This window comes from Synchiropus splendidus, chromosome 17, assembly GCF_027744825.2.
Source record: "Synchiropus splendidus isolate RoL2022-P1 chromosome 17, RoL_Sspl_1.0, whole genome shotgun sequence".
Taxonomy (NCBI): Eukaryota; Metazoa; Chordata; class Actinopteri; order Syngnathiformes; family Callionymidae; genus Synchiropus; species Synchiropus splendidus.
In genome coordinates, this window is record NC_071350.1 from 9,277,100 (window position 1) to 9,298,954 (window position 21,855).

The 21,855-nt window shown below is 40.3% G+C and overlaps 1 protein-coding gene across 10 annotated transcripts in view; it reads right to left on the reverse strand.

Moving 5' to 3' along the window:
* Positions 1 to 21,469, reverse strand: part of auts2a (activator of transcription and developmental regulator AUTS2 a) — a 274,712-nt gene extending 253,243 nt beyond the window's left edge. For 8 of the 10 annotated variants that reach the window (XM_053847999.1, XM_053847997.1, XM_053847994.1 and 5 more), the window contains exons 1-2: positions 21,333 to 21,469; positions 19,416 to 20,031 (exon numbers count right to left, since the gene is read on the reverse strand). In XM_053847999.1, the coding sequence (XP_053703974.1) occupies positions 19,416 to 19,703 (288 nt within the window). In that variant the 5' untranslated portion in view covers positions 19,704 to 20,031; positions 21,333 to 21,469. The other 2 variants (XM_053847992.1, XM_053847993.1) reach the window with 2 other exon arrangements.
* Between the last annotated feature and the right edge of the window lie 386 nt (positions 21,470 to 21,855).

Below are 21,855 nucleotides of genomic sequence, written 5' to 3' on the forward strand. Positions count from 1 at the left end.
TTGACACAGATGAAGCTGAGGGTCTGTCACTTTACCATGAATGTTGAACAGATCTGTATTGACACATCACAAGGGCCTTGAACAGACTTCTTGGGATGAGTACAATTAGAAATTATGCATGATTTCAGATGCTGTGAACAGTGATGTCGAACACACCAACAGCTACAGGTATATCAGGAACTGCTGCCTTTTCAACAGATATTGCAATAAACCAATGAGTTTTCTGCTCAGGGTTCTCGTTCAATGTCCTCCATGCCACACAAACAATATTTTCAAGCATGACCTTTCTTCTATCAGGCAGGTTCAGCATCTCAATTAAAATAGCTGGAAGACGTTGTGTTCCAACTGAGAATCCACATTTATAAAAATACTGTAAGTAATATAAAACAATAAAAAACAGATGAAAGGTCAGAGAGAAGCTATTTTGGCCGTAATTCAGCTTTTTGTTTGCAGATTGTTAACACATCTTAAAACAAAAATATGGTCCCAAAGTACTCTCATCTTGATCTACTTAAGATTCATGATTTTTTTTTTTTATTTCATTGTCTTCACTTGACTCCTGGCCATCATTCTAGTCTATTGACATCACTTAACTGTAGCTAACATTTGCTTCCATAGTTAATACTCAGGATGCACACGATATTTAGTGACCAAATACAATAGTTTTGGAATGTGTGCATTGTTGCAAGACGAAATATAAATGAAAAAATATTTTGCTATTTTTGAAAAGCAAAGGTTATTGGAATATTTTAGTTAAGTTACAATATTAAATAAACATTTACTTCCTCTGAAAAACATGTATAAAAATGTATTCTAGACTATTTAACCAATATAAAAAATAAAAAAAAAACTGGACAGCATTTCATTGTCATAATACAGACTGGTCCAAATTTTCGATTTTTTCTAACTTTCAATTCATGGCCATTCATTGAGCAAATATACATTAACATTAGGCCCTACTCCAGGGTGGCTTACATTGTTATTTTAGAGAGAGAGGTCAGACAAGGTGCGTAAAACTGTGGATAACTGTTATTTTCTCACTGTGCTTGAGAAGAGCAGATTGATGATTGTGATGCATCTGTGCGGTGGACAAAAAAAAAGGATTCACTCAAGTCTACAAAGACAGAAATGTGCGTGGCACACGTGCCTAGATCGCATTCTTCAAGCGTGTGGAGCTTTTTCACCCACTTTGGCGGTGAGTGAGGTGCAAAACATTTCTGTGACTCACTACTGCAGAATCAAGAGCTTGTGCTGAGTAACTTGTTCTTGTGCACTTGGAAAAGAGCCACATGTTTTCAATCTTCAATTACGCTTATGTTCCCCACGGTTCCCATGGTTTCAGAAAGAAATTATATGTGGCCATTCTGCACCCATTTGTTCTTCATGTATGTCTTGACAAAAAAAAAAAAAAAACGACCAGATGATTTGAAGATATTGATTTCCCTCCAAGCCATCAAATACAACTGTGCCAGACAGGAAGGGACACGCAGCTCTGAGGAGAACAGAATGTTCTTTTCAAATGCAATCAACAATGAAAAGAAGTCACTCCAAGTGGATTCTTCAACAGCCTTTTAAAATGGTATTATTTGTCATGGATTTCCAGCATTATTTCCAAACATGCCTCCGTTTTTTTGGCCAGAAGCTCTAAACAAGCAACTATTTCTTACTCACAGATGACAGTTTTTTTGTTTTTGTTGTTTTATTTGGGAGAGAGATGGTTATACACCAAGGAGTCCGTTATGGGTCTCTGCTATCTGACGCATTACAGCAAAATCCGCCATACATTTGGACACGTCTATTTAAAGTTGTGAAGGTGACTGAATTTAGATGCGTGAGAGCTTTAATAATGCAAGTCCTCAAGAGGATATTTAAATTGAAAGTTGGAAATATCCATGCTCGACTACAACTTTGGCTTTCAGTGCATTAGCTTAACAGTCTTATAATACTGGAACTGGAGGCAGTGAGAGAGAATGCTTAACAAGATAAGCCATTTGCGCAACATACTTAATTTAACAAAAAAAAAAGAAGAAGAAGAATTCCGAACTGCAGGGCGCACCGGGATATTAGTAGCACCCATTAAATTTTGGAAGGAAAATAGATCTTGTGCACAAATAAGTCTATATATCACGAGTGCAGTAGTGCCGTCTGCGCCGTAGAAAGGTCTGTGGTGCACCTAGCTTAAAAATGAAGGCGTATAAACCGATTTTGAAAACAGGGTCTAGCATCAAGACTGACTCATGAAACAAATGCAGCAATCTTCTGAACTTGAATCATGAACTCCTCACATTTTTTCTTTTATTTACATTGAAGCGCTCAAACTTTGCTGGTTTCGTCTGCATGTCCGAAGTTCCGACACCATAGTCAGTCTCAGCTACCACTTCTTGTCTCCAGTCCTCCAGGAGATTGGCTCTTTTGTTGGAGCTGCAGACACGGCAGCGAAAACAGGTAAATAAAATGCCTGCGATTTAATCGGTGTGATGTGAGGAGGCTCAATATTTTGGAACCATGGCATCTTTAGTCTGTAAAAATCCAGACCACGAGAAAAAAAGAAGCGGCTTATAGCCAGGTAATTACGGTAGTAAGCATTTTCCAGGGTAAAATAATCCAAGCGAGATAATGTAGGAAACAGTGTCACTTTCGAAGGATAACAAGCCAAACACTTGGCCTCAACCCGCTATAAATCCGCAAGATTATAGGCTTGTGGCAAAAAGTACTAGTTTTAGCGGTAAGAGTATTCATTCTGGGTCACATTTATTACAAACACAGATGATAATAAAGCAGAGGAAAGCGATTTGTCCCTCTTGACATTTCAATAGATTACACAGATCCGGTGATTAAAATGCTTGCTGAGAGCTTTCCCTGGTCATTTAGTCTATCTCCAAAGATATCATTACCTTTCACAGATGGCGGAGGGGAAGAGTGTAATGACACGGCTATTATGGCTTTACCCAGTCGAGCAATTGCCAGATTGTGTTCTTAACACCTTTCTGAACAGCTCCACTTTCACTCAAAAGGAAGAATGTGAGCTTGAGGCAGAAACGACCTTGTTCAACAACTATTCAAGTGTTTTATACGCGTCTGTGCGCCGGAGGAATGTAACCTGATCAATCATCTGAATTACAAACTCTTGCTTAACAGCACGTAAGTCATCTTGGCATGTACCCTTTTGACTGTAAAAAGCCATGAGACATTGGATGAAGTTGACTTAGATTTAAACATACACCTTCTAGTAACGCACAAGAAACATTGATTTTCTTCATTTCTCTTCTGAACTTTTTGTTCATTGTTGTAACCACCACTGCTTTGTACTTATTTTCAAAGTAATATCTCTTTTGCATGTCTGTTTATCTCTGTTTCACTGATGTTTTAACTGTCAATTTGAGCATGTTGTGCATGTTTTTCCAGTTGTAAATGAGTCATTACAGATCATTGTCGCGTTTAATCAACCGAACACACACATTGTTGAAATAACAATCGAGATATTCTATTTTCCAGATCACTTGATTGCAACCTATATGGTTTCCCTCACTTCAAAGTGCAGGAAATCAGCGGATTAATCCCTGCACTGTTAATTACTTATTTGTCACGTCTCGACTTCCCACTTGGCATTTAATCAAGAGTAAACTATGAGCATGGAATAGGTGTGTGATTGTGTCCTTTTCTTCCATAGCACGTATCATTAGCACATTTGTCCTGCGGCGATGTGTTCTCTCTCACTGAAGCACTGAAGGGAGCTACTTCAATGAAGTATCGGCTGGCAGTCAGCCGCCTGCTGCAGTGAGCACTGTCGCTTCTCATAAACTGAATTGTAAATGGAGCTGTCACAACATAATGCAAAGATATCCATTAGGATAGTACTACTACCACCAAGAAAAATGAGCGCAATTTCTCAGCATTACTTGAACGAGTGATTTAAATGAATTCATGTAAAATCTACGATTTATTTGACTCTCTGTCTCTCTATGGGTCTGGAATGAGGCCCCCCTCAGCATTAGCGTCACCAGGCTCATACTCAAAAGACGTTGCATGAATTAAACGCCAAAAACTTTTTTACAAGACTCACTACATCATCACCCAATTTCACATCAGCAATTCCGACCTGGTACACAGGAGAAGCAATCCAAAATGTCTTTTTTGGATTGTCTTTTTGCCAATTTTAAAGGCGAAAAAGACTATTCTACATCTTGATTCAACACAACATTTTATAAAGAACCGAAAAACCAGGACACATGAAACTATGGTCCCGCTTAACAAAACACTGGTGAGGAAACAGGGTGCACTGAAGCCTCTGGCTCACCTTCCTGTAAGCAGCCTGGGATAAAACACCCAATTACCGACAACAGCGACGTGTTGGTTGCAATAGTGATGCTTTGTTTCGAGTAACAGAACATCAAGACATATGTCGGAAAATTAAGACGAAGAAGAAAATGGAAAAAATATATACCAGATAACAGCGCTGCAGATAAACACGCAAACCTAAACTTTGAAGGAGCTAGCGTAGGCTACTCGAGTAGGCGGCTAGCGTAGAAGGCTAGCGGGTTTTCCGATATGATTACACAACTTGAAGTTAACAAACTGTTAGTACTCTGTCTGAGAAGAGTCAGGACATGGGGGGAAGCTATAAAAGACAGAACTAGAGAGTGTCTGGAATAAAAGAAGGAGCTGAAAATGGTAAACATCTTTGTGGCTCAACTGCTGAAACAAGTGCTTCATCTGGACCAATCGCCGATAATAGACCGAGCTCTGCCAAGACGCCCAGGAGACAACAAATCACCATAACGTTTTACTGTCAAAATGTCTTCTATGGAGGAAAAAAAACAACTAAATTAGAGTATGTAAATCAAGTTGGATTCACGAAGATCAATGACATGTTTTGATCAACAGATTGATTTGACAACAAAACAGGAAGATCGCCACTGCTCGCCTGTGGTTAATATTACAGCAGGAAATGAAGCTCTTTCATAATATATAAGCCATGGAAGCAGTGTTCGAAACAGTAATGTACCTAATGGAGCAGAGAATGGAGATGGCCAACCAGCAGTGCATGTACAAGCCCTTAGATTGATTCTTTCTCCCTTCCCACCCAGGGGTTCAGATTTACATTCTGGTCAATTTGCCAAGATTGTACAATAAAAAAACCTCTTTGACCCCAATCCCAATTAGTGCCGTGATAATATGGGTCAGCCAACTATAGCATGCCTCTGAGGCCTGAGTGCAGACGCACATGACCACGGTTCAGCACACCAGAACACAAGTTAAGTGAGCTTGAGACTATTGGAGCTAGTGTGGAGAGGGACCAATGTTTTTCTCTTGATTATCACGAGTACAACGTGTTATCAAGAAGATAACATCATTTTGAATATTGCCGCTGATATATTCTTCAAAAGCATATTTGTTTTCTGATGAAACGCTCCCCCAAGAGCCTGAGCAACTTCTGTCTGTCGGGACACCACCTATCCTGCATCTGGAATGACGCCCAGTGCTTTACAGCCTCTGCTAACTAAACAAGTGCAGTTTGCCGTCCTACTTGTTCTACCACACTTTATCTTGTGTTGATCCTCCCCAGCTACGACTTCTCCTTTTTAGTGTCTTTGAAAATTGGTTTGGACTTGCCTGGATGGCTGGAATTTATAGCTCTGATTGACGTTCCCCTCGTTTTACCTTATGTAAAGATAGAGATGAGGACGAATGTCTTCAGAGCATCAGAATCATATTCATGAAATTGTGTGGTACAGTATGTGTATAGTATAGTATAATATACAAACAAGGTGAGTGAATTTAAGTGAAAAGGGTGTGAATGGGCATAAAACATTTCCTTGCACTTTCACAGTACACGATGAAATGACTTTAAGATAGAGGTGAACTGCTTGAGTTTGTATAAAGCAGTTGTTCTTGACCCAAAATAACAAAAGTTGGGTGGGAATTGGCCCAACAGAAAGCTCAATCTGTTGGTTTCATTTCAAGGCTGGAGGAGGAAAAACTCCATTATTGCATGTGCCTTGAAACTAAAACAGCAGGAACCACAGCGCTGCAGTCGTATGACAAGTGAAGTTGCACTTTGCCTCTGAATCTGAGAGGGTCCATAAACCCATGCAGTCAGCACAGTTTGTGTCCAGCACAAAATGCAATAATTCTCTCCTTTTGAGTTTCAGCACTGTGACCAAAGCGACATTTTCCCCAACATTCTGTTATCACACTTGTGTTAACCTTAAAATTTTGATTATAGACAGTGAGGAGAGAGGAGATAGATACACATGTACAAAACCAACCAGCTGACAAAAGCCATTAATAAGTCTTATATAATGTCATGATGAGACAAAATGTATTCAAATGTGGTTCCAACTTGAGCAGCCATTTTAGTCCAGAATGGGGAGGGTCATCAGCAAGTCAAGTTGTAAAAAGCAATCCTAAATCATATTTTAAAATTAGTAACCTGAGACTAAAATAATGGTTCAACCTATGATTTTAGTTGCTTCATATTTGGTCGTGTGTCAAAACTGAACTGAGAAATGCAGATTTAAGTTATTTAAAGAGCACAGTAATGGTAACACATTATATGGGAAACACACATTAGCTGTTAATAAAGTACTTACTAGCTTATTTACAGTTAATATGCTGTAATTATGGCATTGTTTAGTAATCTACTGCATATATTCAGATTCATTGTTTCAAAGTTGATAGTCAACTCAATTATCTTGTCTATATATTGAAAGCGGGATTGAGGAAGTGGCATCAAAGGATGTCGTGAAATCTTGAGACTGTTACTGGTAATTGTGATGTATTCTGGAAAGGTATCAAGAATGGAAAAATGCCACTGAAACACGCCTACCCATGTGATTTAGTAGCAGCGTTGTGTATTACAGCACATGCAACAGGGAGCTGCTCAAACTAAACAGTGGAGTGCGGCGGAAAAAAACCACAATGCCTTATCATGGGGTCGACTTGCAGAGAGATAAGTCCGATGTGGATGACCTGCAGGCCACTTACTGCACAGCTGAAGTCCAGCTATTATGCTTGTTATACTAAATCCACCGTAAACTGGTCCTTATTTCCCTCAGTCTGTGCCTCACACACACACCAGGGACCGGAGGGAATCAGGAGACCATCGTTCTGCCATCGAACGGCTCAGCGTTGTATGGTGAAGCATAATTAAATATTACAACTCCCTGGGCAGCATTATTGATTTGACTGGCTGCTTTTTCGTGTTTACTGGATAGACGTGGCTTATTTCGTTTTTGATTCATTAGCAGTGTATTTTCCTGTTGTGCCACTGGCACAATGTTAAAGTGGAACACCGCCTCATAAAAACATAATGCATGCACAACTCCCATAATTTATCACAACAATTATTGCCTGGCGAGTTCCTAATGTATCTAGTTTCAGCACTCTTTACCTCTATAAATGTTTTTTTCTTTATCTGAGTCTTTTGTCTGCACAGACACTGTATACTATCATCGTTCTACTCTCAAGTGGGCACTTGGCTGCAGTCGAGTTGAAAAGGCGATGAATGAAGCTCTACCTTGGCTGACTTGCTTTAGGAAGCACGAGCAAAGCCGGCGTTTGAAACCACAAGAACACTGCATTGTTAAGCAAATGTACGCAGCAGCACAATGATAGAGTTGGTGGTGTTGCTTATCATTAAGTAAACAGATCAGTTGTTGCTGTCCAAACACACATTGGCTGCGACAGCAGATAATCACTTGGGGTCACCAACAGTTTGTTTTTGGTCGATGGAATGGAACATAGAATGACCTCTCAGAGGTGTAAGACATAGAACACGAATGGGCAGTTACATACCTGATGTGTTTTTTACAATATAAAATACACTAAGCTTCACTTCAACAGAAACAATGTTTTAAAAATTCAATTTGCTATAAACCACACCTAGAGAGTCGCTGTCCCTGATAGAGACACACGCAAATGTATGCGTTTTGCTCTGTTACAGTGTGTAACATAAGAATGAATAGCTTTCTATGAAATATATAGGCTTGTTTTTGTGGCCTCACTATCTAGAGAATCCACACAATCAGAATTTGTTTAAACACCACCGGATTTTTCACACGCAGACAAGTCAACAACCAGTTGAAGGTCCGTAACAGCTTTCTTCTGTTCAGTTCTTCATAATTCTATTAAATCATCTCAAACAGCAGTTTGAGATTAACACAACTTTATTCTCCTAGATTTCTACTGTGTACCGTTTCCACTGCCAAGCAAAGCTTTTAGAGGTTCACCTGTGAAATGTCAGCGAGATAAACAGCGAGACTACTCTGCTTTGCATCACTCACTGCATATTTCATGGTCCTGTGGTTCACTCAATCCAAAATTTACGGTCCGATATTTCAAAGGAATGCAGCTGCCATCACTCAAGGAAACATCTGGATTCGTTCGTTGTTTAAAACGACTCCAGTACTTCCATGATTGTTGCTACATTATTTGAATCCTACACTTGTTTATTCTCCCTAAAACCTATTTAATCTCCATAGAATGGTTGGATTAAGTGTTAAGAAATGTATCGGTTAATAACGTTTAAGATACAAGCATTACATAATTCATTATACAATACATTGTTCAAAATAAACTTTATTAAATGTATAAAATATGAATAAATTATATTATTAGGGATGCTCCGATTGATTGGAGCGTTGTTGTAGAAGTCGCAGGGTAAAGACCGTAAGGAAAAAGTAGCAGCTTACAGTCCGGAAAATAAGTACAAACTTGGTTTTTCAGTGAGGACAACTATGAGATATGGCACTATAAAAGGATTCTTCATGCATAATCTATAGGAATGACTGTCACCTGCTGGTGTGGTAGTGAGCCTGTATATAACTCCACCTTCACATGTATTATTGGCTTCAATTGTCCTTGCTTTGTGTACATTGCGAGAACATGATGAATGCCAGGTTGAATGCATGGACTACAATACACACACATGCACAAAGCAACCCTGTCAAGAGTTCCCAGCAGGAGCGTTTGTCACAGGATTCATGGCTTTCAAACACTGTAACCGTGTCTTCCTTGGCTCTTCCTTCTGTAAGCCTCAGTTTTCATGCTTAATATTCTAGCCATGTAAGTGGTGAAACCAGACAGTGCTTCCACCTTCATGCATGGTTATAGATCTGTGGATTGGGTGTCGAGGAACTGTGGGACTTCCACCATTAACATCTGTGCATTTAATCCCCGTAGAAAGAATTCAACCTTTAGCATCCAGATCAATGCTGGGATGATATACTTCAAGTGAACAAAAGCAAAGCTATGAAGTACCTTTGGAAATGCTTGAAAAGACAAAAACAAAAAGTCCCTCCGGGATTTCCTGCAGTGAAAAATGCAAGTGAGTGATTCCACTCAAAACCTTCTTCTTTACGAATACCGTTTTTTAAAATGCAGACATCCAATATATATAAATATAAATAAAGGTATTTTTCTGGAGTTTGTACATCAATGATCAAACATGAAGTGGCTTCCCAAAAAGCATGCTCTCAGTGGATGCAGAAGAGTACACAACCTGGTAATTGAAAATGCTTTTCTAAGAGTCCTGAGTGACTCATCTGAAGTGCTCCAGATGAATCCTCCAGCCCTGAACAGAAAGCTGTTAGTTCTACATTCAAAGCAGGACAGACGGTATGGAGGCTAAAGTAGTATTTCAAGGCCGCTGACGGAAGTGCTGGTCGGGTACCAAGCCACTTTCTGTGCCAGGTCACATGTCAATATCCTAAATATTTCAACAAAAGCCTTACATTTATGAGGAACCACTAGTTTAGACATGGACTCTCTGATGAAAGAGCAATACTGGATTCAGGAGGAAGGGGAGTAATGCACTGGTAGAATGGAAAGACTGGTGCAATAGAAGGGGGTGAACCAAAGAAAGGTGCAATGCTGCTGCAGGTGTAGGACTCATCAGGTCTCCTCACAGCTACACAATGTTGTGCAAATGTGGCATTAGTATGCACTGCGCAGTGAGGGCTACACCTAGCATAGCAATACCAACGATCCTTGTTATATATTTAATACACTTGAATAATGGATGTCTACATGTGGTCAGGTGTTCTGTCCAGGTTGTCCCTTGATTCTGACTTTAAGTGGCTGGACTCAACAGCATCCACAACTATGTAACAGTTCAGACATCAGGCTAGAATGACTGTTATATATATTGACATTACATTGCATAAATAAATGTTTATATTATATATATCCAAAACATCCAGTGGTTTTTCCAGCTGAGGTGTCGAGCGGTGTCCCGAGGAGTTAATCTACACCATTAACATTTCAATTGGCCTTAGTAGGCCCCAGTTCATGTCCAATGAACCGACGTTAAATGACGCTCAAATCTAATCTACTTGGAAGACTGGCTTTTAAGGAATCCATTTATAAATCACAAATGAGTCAGAGATTGTCTCTAATCTGGCAATGGGGCTGCAGTGACTGCACAATTAGGGAGCAGGACAACTGGTGCAACAAGATGCTTTTGTTGCATGTATCCTGCTGTCTGTGATCTTTATGTTGTGTCTGTGATCTTTATGTTTGTCTGTAATTGTATGTCGTGTCCAGGTCTGTGAGAACAGATATTTCATCCATGCTATATGTCTCGTACTGTAGCATATTTGACAATAAAGTTACCTTACCTTACCTATGCTGTTTCACTGGCCTTACACACAGAACCAGTGTGGGCGACACAAAACAAACAAAAAAAAAATGATCATGCTTTCAAGCAACTTTATTAACAAAGAGAAAGCTCCTTCATCACCACCTCATATCAAAACCAAAACTGGTTTGAAAAGTCATGTTTGCATTTGTTTAGAAAACACACCGTCAATAGATTTGATTTCACATTAGCGTGTATCCCAAACCCAAGTACCAATCAATGCTCTCTGCTTGTGTTCCTGAAAGCTGCACCGGAGAAAAATCAATGGCTGCTGAATTGTTGGCATTTTGAAAATGCCTTGGACGGCAGTTACAAAAAAAAAAAAAAAAACTTGGACTGTTGTAGTGCGCCTCATTAAACGCATCTGTCCGTGCGAAACGAAAACCTTTTGCTGACATAATTACAGCGACCGATTCTTGACACAAAGGCCGTTGAGTCCTGTCTCACTTTACATGTCAATAGCCATTTATTAGCCAGGCGTTATTTGTCACTGGGAGGTCTGGCAACTTATCAATTAACCTACTATCATGATGTTGAACTCCTCACTTCACGATGCCTCCCCGGCCTCACAGTGATGACTCAACTTAATCCGTGGGTATTGATGCATCAACGCAACAGCTTGTGTGTGTCGGTTCTACATCGTGGGTGTGAGACACATTGATGTGAATCTGCTGCCTCAAATGAAAAGATAGATGGGCACAGCAGAATTCATAAATAAGAATTGGCACTCAGCTGGAGCCAACAAGAACCTGCTGGTGCATCAGTGGCACTAGAAATGAAATGCAAATGGCAGCGAAATGCTTCTATGAGAGAGTGTCTCCCCCAGAGGACAGGCACTTCAGACAGACTCAGTCTTCCAGGCTACTTGCAGGTTAACTTGCTGTGTATGCGGAAATGTGTTATTTGGACTAATGCTCAGTCAATGGATTCAAACAGACTCGAATTTAGACACATGTATGATGAGGTGCAGTGTCATTACAAATGTGGAAGTAGCTACAGGCTATGATCAAATGTACAACAAGTATATACCTGGATGAATAAGAGTATCTTCAGTCACTAGGTTTGCACATCTGAACCAAGCTAAAATATATTTATTACACATGGACTGTCTAAGATCAGACACTGACAAAATGAAATGCTGTATTTTTGCAACTCCTCTTACAGCAATGTGTACCACAACCAGGCTTTTAGCTAGAGAGGGGTGTGGGTCTCAGGGCACCCAGGGGACGCCCTAAACTAACATGAGAAATAGGGTGCCCCATTTTTTTCAGCAGGACGCCCTAAATTTCATTTCATCATTAGTGCCTGGTGATTTAGCCAAATCAAACTTTGCAGATTGTCATCTGTTAATGGACCAGCGGCTTTGCCAGAGCAGGCACCATATTTGTTTTGAAATCTTGCAGTTATCCACATGTCACGAGTCACAACACTCAAGTTGTGAGATATCAGTTGAAGTTTTTGAACAATAGGCCAGAAAGAGAATCCGATTTTTGAATCACTAAGGCTGCAATTTGGAAAGCAAAAGCGTGCTGCCAAGCTGAGGCAAGCTCTGCGAGACAGTGGAAGAAAACTCTGGCCACCTGCCATATCTGGCGCCCCAATCTACACAGGTCACTGAGGCGGAAACACCGTCACGTAAGCAGTGACTGCACTATCCCACAAGCAAGCAAGAGCAACTCAACATCAGTCGAAGAATATCTGGACTCTCCGACCCATGTCTCACATATGTATTCTTCTTTGAATATGTATTTGAAGTATGCACCTAATAAGAGTTCACAAACATCAACTGAGCACTTTCAGTTATAAAGCATGTGTTTATGGAGCACTTAAGTTCAAGTTAGTGCATTTATTGGTCTTTCCTCAGCAGCAGTTTCTTTGTGCTGTTAATCCATATACTTTCTCATGATATAGCAGCTTTTACCATTATAATATTTGATTCAATGGGATATATTGAACACGTAATTTCTATTTCTTGACTGTACATTTTGTGTTGTTACTATATGAACGTTCCAGCTGTGCACAACTGCTCCCTCGTCCTCATAACCAGCCTTGAAAGGCCTGAATTTAAAAAGAGAATGTAAAGTATCGTATTTGGAGTAGGTAAAAAAAGGTGTAATTCTGCCTTCTTTTGTAGAGGTCAAACTAGAATTTCAACTTAACCTCTTAGTAATGTTCCTGTTTGAAGTAAATTGATATTTGATACACCATTTTGCCAGAGAGTTAATTCACTATCTTTATGATGTGTAACAAATCGAATAAGATGAAGAATGGTTTCCAAAAACAATACAAGTGGTCGCTCTGTGGGACACAGAATAACAATCTTTCCAGACTTCATCGCACCACCGGGAGGAAATAAGAGATTCCAAGCAGGCCAATTAGGAAAGCGTTGCATTTCAGCCCTTTCCAGTATCATCACAAGCAGTCACTCATGTAATAGATGGCTGTTAACCTGCTGAGTGAGATGATGAGAGGAGCTGGTCCTGAATGCACGGTGTTACATTGAACAGCAGTGAAGAAGGAAGTCACAGTGCCTACACAGGAGACCTCTCATGAAAGCAGTGTGTAAGTTACAGTGGCATTGGAAACCATTAATGAAGGGGAATAATAGAGATGTGGGCACAGTGGGACACCACTGAAGCTGAGATCAGGAAAATTGTATTTCAAAGAGCTTTCAATGTTCGCTGTTGCAACATTGTCATCACATAAGAAGCTATGAAAATTCTTTACCGCCGTTGAATGTTTTCGTAATGTTAAATGTCATTTAAAAGTCACCACAAGGTTCTTACGGTGAGAATGTCATTTGAACAGAACAATATCATAATACCAATAGCATAATTAATAGTATATCATAAAGTGGTTGTGCAAGTTGACATCAAATAGAAATAGAAGAATGCTGGAGTCCACAAAAAATGGCTTGTAGAACACATTTAACTAGTTCAGTCTACAAGCAGCCAAAGGCTTGAAAATCTCGAACCAAAAAGACGACTCAGAGTATGAGAAACTCTCTCATACCGTTAAATGTCTATAGATCACCACCTCTTTTCTTGCTTAATTCCTGAGTTCCACAAAAATGTTTTAACTAATTTGCATTAGTAGCAAATATGGAGGAAGGACACAAACTTTAAAAACACAACTTCAGTCACAATACAAACCATTGCAAACCGTACAAACAATTCGATATAATTTTCCAAACTGAATATCAATCATATTTTGTGCTTTTATCTGTAACTGTATTTCCAGGTTTGACAGCTGTCTTTTTCTCCAACTTCAATACCAAAGTTATGATCAAAGGCGCTCACAAAATATGCCACACACTAATTTGCTGGAGAACGGTAACAAAGTTTTTACCAGGTTTATTACCAGCACGTATGATGTTACATTATAAACACCACACTTTAAAACTGAAAGAACATCAACGATGCAGACAGAAATATAGTCATTACCAGTTCACCGGTTGGATTCCCCATATTGGAATTGATTTTTCAATTTGGTTCTGTTCCGTACCGACAGACGTCGGTGTCAGAGGCTGAGGCTGACTATCCTCACACAAGTGAAAAGAGCTCTTGAATTGTTCTGCTAAGAGCTGAAGGTGACGAAGAAATGTGAGCAGTGAGTCATAAAAAACTTCTTTAAGCCTGTTCTTTTATGAGCCAGTCTTTAAGGAATATGCTTTCTCTTTGGCTCCCTCCCACTTGCATTAATGTTAATGGCCTGCGCTTAAAAGGCCTTATATCTAATGTAGTGATTCTTAAAATAGCATCAGCTGTAGCCTCATTAACCAACTCAATGTGAATTTAATTATCTAAAGCTATTATGGGTTTGGTATTTTAACCTCAGAATACAGTGGTGGCCCAGTTCCATGTGACTCCAATAGTCAACATGTTACCAAAAACGGCGTCCATAGTGGTACACTATGGGGTCACTTAAGTCCAGCTTGACGGGTTAAAAAGTGTACTTCATAAATCAGCACGGCCATAAAAAGATGAGCTCAGAGAGAACCATTCGCAGGGTGATGACATACGCCCAACCACCACACATCTTGAACCCAGACCACATTTGAAGGCACCCAGGAAAAGAGAGAAATGCAAGCGCAGAATGTTCAGGAGCACAATCGGCCTCAGCACTGATAACAATGAAGTAAAACACTCGTAACAAAATGATAAAAATCGATTGAAAGTAAGCCACGCAGGCATTTTAAAGAATAGACCGGGGCACGCACTCACAGGGAATGTTAGAGAAAAGCACCAACAAATCCAATTACTTATAAAGATTTGAAGCAAACCTGAGAAGGCAGTGAGCTGCAACAAGTCCTACCCTTTATTGAAGATTAAACAGAAAGAAAAAACATTTACCTTTCACAGTCTCTTTAGATAAAAACCTTTACAGACTGAAGTCTTCTGCTTAAATGCCATTACAGAATGGGGAGAGGAGCAAATGGAGCACTTCTTTGGAAACATCAGAGCCTTGCTACGGCTGGAAATTCTTAGTTCAGCCTTTACACGATCATTTTCACCAGACTGACAGCACGGTAGTAATATTGTCTATTGCTTCAAAGCAATAAAACGTCAGGGGACGTCGACAAAGAAAATGATTTCATGGGATGAGAGATAAAACAGTGATGAGAACGCACAGTGTGCCAAGGGAAACACAGCTCTGAGATATTGATCAAGAATAGCCGCAAAACAATTGACAAACAGGAACAGGAAAGTTGTAATGAGATGTTGACTTTTGCTCAGGTAGATATCGATAAGGGATGTACTTTAAGAACTTTAATACAGTGAAATAATTTGACAGCGTTTTAGTTATAGTAAAAAAAACAACAAGATTATCCAAACAAATGAAAAGCACATTTGTCCATGCTTCAAAATAAATAAGGTACTGCTGTTTTTTTTTGTTTGTTTTTTTAAGTAAAAAACAAATTTAAGAAGAAGACAATCAATGGAGAACATATCTGCAGCACAGGTGTCTGCTTTCATAAACGGTTTGTGTCACTGATGAGGATGAAGAATGATCAACATGAACAAGATAAAAAATGTTTCAACAAAGAGGTAGCATAATGCATAATCCCTGTGGTATTACTAGGGTGCTTTTGGCATGTTTCTTAAGATAAAAATCCCAATAGAAACCTCATAATGACTGAAATTTCTAGCTGCTCCTTGTTTCTCTATTAATTCAAAGCAGACAAGAACATTACAGTTTTCAGGCTTCGAAGTCCATTAAAAAAGGTCCAAGAATCTGGAAGCTTCTATTAACCAAAACACTGATACAGACTAGTGGCAACTTAAAATAGGGCTATTTAAATGAATGCTATGCAGGCAGGAAACATGCTAAACATGCAGATCAACGAACATTGTGAGCAAGAAGTCTGAGAGTTTCTCACTTGAGCTCAAAAGAGCAATAAAGGCGCAGCACTTACAGCAGGTCATTAACACATTAACAAGCAGTTTGGTGGACTTGATCCAAATCCTCCTTCAAGCCAGTCTGCGCGCAGGAATATGAATCACTCACCGCCATGCTGTGTTATTAATCCTGTCGTTTCATTTGGGATGTAGTGTGACAAACTCCAATATTTGAAGCTTCGACAGGGGAAAGAAGTATTGCAACTCAATATTGCCGACTTCCCTCGGCGAACTGAAGCTGCATTAATAAGCTCGATCATATTCGCGTCCAGACAGCGCGCAAGTGTGTATGTGAGGGTTTTTGATTATTACAAGGGTGATTTGTTTTCGCTCATTCGCACAGTGGGATTTTATTCATCTGTAAACCACACAGTGGCACAACCATTTTGTGCTAAAGCTGTGTGAATTGCTGTGAATGTACATTAATTCAATTTGATGCAGCAATATATTCTCATTTGTTTCTAAAGCCGCTCAGTCGGCTGCTGCACACAACAGTGAAAAATGGGTTGCTTTAGACATGAACAACACAATTACAAGCTGCAATGATTTTACAGTGGAGAAGAATTAGTAAACCAATTATGATCATAATTTGTAATTCAACTGTGTCATTTACATTTTCCTTTTCGAGTAGCAAAAACGAACTGATGGTTAAAGGAATGGATTTTATCTGCTTTACTCAGCAGAGGCAATATGAATCCATAATGGTGCTCATGCATACATAAACTGAGCTGGTCCTAGCAGTGTAAAATGTAGCTGCCTCAAAGAGGTTTTGTGCGTGATGTATCACTTCGAAATGTATTGCCTCCAAAAATGGCTTCAATACAAGAGTAAACACTTCACTTTGGCTTTCACAACACCAAGAAATAATAGCCACATTTCCCAAACGCCATGCAAACCACGCCTCTTGAAATAGGATTGAGATCATTTTTTTTTGTGGCACGGTGACGCAATATTGTGTCGCTTCACTTGTTTTGGTCTCTTTAAATCAATATCGCGGAATTGCAAATATGGCACTTCAGTGAACTGATGCCTCTCGGTGCCTCCTGCAAACCACGTCGAGGGCGAGTCATTGATCATGGTGCGGCGCTGCACGTTTTTTGTGAGTTTTAATAAGGCCTGAGGTACTGTGATACATGGAGTTTCCTTTATGTGCCATCATGAGTATTCCTGTTAACTGAATTTCATTTCAATAGTATTAAACCATTTTAATTGCTGTTTACATCCCAGGATTTATGACCCTCCGGAGCCAATTTAAATAGTCATATTTCAGCGATCTTTTATCATCCATGAGAGAAAGAAAACAAATTATCCTTTAAGACGCTTAAGAACTGTTGAGTTCAAACTATAATTGTTTATACAGGTGTATAAAGTAGCGGCTCACTTAAACTGAACCAGAGCTAGTTTTTGGAGTTTTTGAAGCAAAGGGCAAGGAGTCGACAAAAAACTGAACATTATCTGTGTTGGAAAATGGGTGGCTTAAGACAAGTAAAATAATTGAGTTTAATTATTTATTTATTTTTATTACGTTAAAAGCTCAAATATGTTCAAGGAGCAACTTTTCACACTGTGATATCCATAAGCAGATTTGTTTGCACTCAGTTCTCATTTTCTTCTCTTTTCCTTTCTGCTTCTCCCTTCAGTGGATCATCCTCCTCCATCTCCCCCTGTCCTCTGCTTCCTCTTCTCTCAAACCTAGAAACCTCATGTCCTCCTTTACCACCTCCATAAATCTCCTCTTTGGCCTCCCTCTCTTCCACTCAGTTCTCATTTTGAACACATTAAAAATAAGATTCATTGATTTGAAAAAAATAATCAACCGATGAATCAATTCTTAAAATAATCATTAGTTGCAAACTAAGTCACAACAGCATGAGACAATCCAAGGAGTCCTGAAAACACTTGGAACATGAACCGGTTCATTTCAGTTGTGATGAACGCATGAGTAAGAGATTTTAAATAACAATGGAGGAGCAACAGAGAGCAGCATGTTATAATGCAGACATGATAGCTCCCATTAATAAAAGCAACTTCACAGTAGTAGCATACTGTGAACTCCTGTGAACCGTCACACCACTTGTAAGACTTCATAAAGTCGAACTCTTCTCCTGGGGCTCCCCCGTGACTTGCTGTGGCTGACAAAGCGAAAAAGTGAGAGCAATTGAGAAGCATGCTTTCCTGAGTTAGGGCACAGCAGCGAGCAAGAGATTGGGATCACACTGCATATATTAAAAGATGGAGCCTGTCATCCCAGGACACTGCAAATTCTGACCTTTGAGGAGCAATGCATCAACCGATTAGGTTTCTACAGGATTTAAAGCCGATGCAAATACATTAGAAATCTATGGGAAAGTGATGAAATGTCACGTGACAAGAAACAGAGTTTGTAAAATGTGTAATCCACAGAAAACTGTAGTAGTTAAGATACCCACGGATATGTACTCTACTTCGGACAACTAAACTAAACAATGCTTAGCAATATTAAACTGTTGCAGTTACATCAATGGAAGTCAACTTCTACCTACTTATGGTGCCAGCCACGCCATAAAACACATCTGTAACTGTAATTCATGACTTATATCCTTAATCATATCCAACAAAAGTTCATATTCAGGTTCAACAATGTCCTAACAAGACTATTGCAATAGCCGGCAACAGCTTCAAGCGTCGACAAGTCATGGCAACATTGCTCTGTTTTCTGCGCATGCCTGAATTGGCATATTCTGCTGTAGGAGGACAGTTGACCAATATATATATATATATATATATATATATATATATAAAAAATATCATACGTGTCATATGCTGCTAGTTGACTAGACAGTCTGTGTATCGGGAAGCATTTACATGTTTTGACTGAATAACAACACAGTTCATCCCACTACATTTATGTGAATGAATCCATTTGAAAATAAATCATATCTCAGGAGTATAGCACTGGAATGTTGCCTTTGACCAGTTTCCATTCAGGGGAGTAGCCAGAGTACAATAAATTACTTCCACTCCGATTAAACTGTTGTAACATGGATCAAATAGCTTTCACAAAAAGCACAGCAGCCATTGCAACCAGAACTGAACATCCCTCTTGTATAGTGGAGCTTTGCGGGAAAACACTCACAAAAACAATCCCAGAGCAGCACACACAACAACAACATTGGTGGCACAGATAATGGTCTCTCGTTCCACTGTTTAATACTGCATCTGTTAAATTGCAGTTCAAACAAGAGCTGAATATACTCACAAAAAAGCTGCTGTTGTTCAGTCAGGAGTGAGCAATAAAAATCGTTTCGCACTAAAATATTAACGCAGTGTTAATAACCATTTCCATTGCATAAAAGGCACAGGCGGGGTATCGTTTTAACTGAAAGTTCAGTACTCACCTCAAGAGCCTCCAGGGTCACAAATCCAGTGATGGAAAAGCCATCGATGATGTCTTCCTCGGCAGAAGTAGACTCCTTTCGTTTTCTCCGTGGAGGTCTACGGCGAGAAGAGGAGGGCTCCCTGTTGCTTTCCCTCTCCGAATCAGACGAAAAGTGAAAGACGGAGCCTTTAACATGACTGGTGCTTATCCCATTTGGTCTCCTCTCACGATCTCTCTCTGACCTCGACTTCCTCTTCTTGTGGAGGCCACTAGATCGGGGAGCATCCATGCCCTTCATGGGGAACATCCAGGTATTTCTTTTTCAACAAGGAAACAGTCCTCTTCAAGGGCCAAGCCAAGTCCCCTGGACCGGCTTGACCTCAGCAAGAGCAGAGAAGTAAAATTCCCTTTAGTATCCAAGGATATTCAAGCAGTGTATTACATCCAAGATAACATCCGACAGGTGAAGCCTTTGGACGAAGATCATTGAGCCACGCTTGGATTCAGAGCTGCTGCAGATTCTTCAACCAGAGACTCAAGTTAAAGCAAAAGTCAGTTCGGTGAATGCGTCCTGCCACGCTGACCAGAGCAGGTGATGCCACATCTTCGTTCTCCTGATCTTCTTGCAGTATTTCCTGCCAGAGAAAAAGAGAACGTATGCATTTGCTTCTTGTTTGCTCCGTGTTAAATGATAAAGCTACTTTCACAGAGGTACTAAGTGATTTATGCCACATCTGACTGTGCATTTCTCAACTTCAGCCAACTACTTACATACTTACTTTGTAATCAAAACATTAGATTTCTAAAATTCATCATAATTTCTTACTCCGCCTGCAGTCTCTCAATATGAGCTCGGAGTCAGTGTTTTATTACACTCGGTTAATTGCCCATAATTTTTCAGGAAGGTAATATTACTTTGTGCTACAAGTTGTCTGAGTCGACAACCATGAATGAAATGGGTGTGAAATGAAATTCCAATTCACCCGAGTCACTTTCATAACAAGGATCTGTGGACAGAAACACAACACATGCAAACACAGCCTCGGTCCTTGTGGCGTCAAGTGTTCAAATATGGAAATCTGACGGTGACAGTTAACAGGATGAACAACTCAATACACAAAACTTAACACCAAGTTACTATCACAATCCAAGTCCAAGGAAATGATGACATGATTCAACCACCTTCTTGCTGACGTAAAAAGGCCTGGAGTCAAATCAACACTACATCCATAAACATATGTGAACACAGTGTGACATTAGATATGAACAACTTCAGCTCCAAAAAGAAGCAAAGCTCGACATGGATGCATGATTAAAAACGCTCTCCAGAGTAACAAGTGTTCTGTCATTTCTTTACCAACATATCTGAGTGAACATCGCCTCACAACAAAGGCACATCCAAAGAGGCTGCATGCCAACACTAAACTATGCAGCAAGCAAATGCCCCCTGCAACCTCTTCTTCTTCGCCCCCCCCCCCAAATTGTCAATTCACCTGGTCACACTAAGATAGCGTCTCTCTCACTCTCTCTCTCTCTCCAGTAGCCTTTAACCTGATGCCCCCTGCCAGCCACATAGCAGCAGAAATACCGCACATTTAGAAGCGGGGAAGTGTTGAAGCACTCGCCCTGGCTGCCCCTGCCCAGCCGACCACTCTTCCCCTCGTCTCCGTCTCTTTTTGTCTGTCTGCGCTGTCAGTAAAAGATCCCCGGCTCTGCAGACTGCCGCTGCTGCCTCATGCTCCCGCTCTCGAAGCGTCATTCTCCGCTAGAAGACACACAACAAAAGCTGCCTCTCTATCTCTCTCTCTCTCTCTCGCTCCCTCTCAGCTCCAAGACACGTCATGCAAAACCAAGAAATGCAAACCCTTCGAGTAGGGAGGGACCGTCCGGATAAGTTGCAGGCCTTCGCTCACTAGGGAAAGAAATGTTCACGCACGATAGGGTTCGGTGCTGGCAAAATAGCTCCTCCACGGCCGTGGCAGTGGGTCTCTCCTCCTCCGAGCTTGAGGATCCCGGAGATGTGGGGACCGGGGCGCAGTGATACGGCGATGCCGCAGTGCCGCTGTACTGGCTGCCCGCTTCCTCCTCGGCGCAAATAGTGCTGCCTCTCTGGGTGTCTGACTTGGATTTATTGGACAATACGAGGCGGCATCACCCGAATAAAACTGGAGTGTCGTTTGCTTGTGTTTGAAGGAGCGCAGCGGAACTGAACCAACTGAAAAAGTTCAGAATTAACAACCAAAATTGTGTTTAATAGTATGGCAGCATTGAAGGCTGAACCAGCAAATTACTGCCTTAAAACAAGAAAGCTGGGATACACTTGTCATACAAGACATAAATTTACCTTCTTAAATGGTAAATAGAAACTTTTCAATCCAATACCAAACCTAAATGTGCTAGAATGATGCTCGGAGTTAAAATAATAAACTGCAGCTTCACACCGACTGTTAATTCCATAG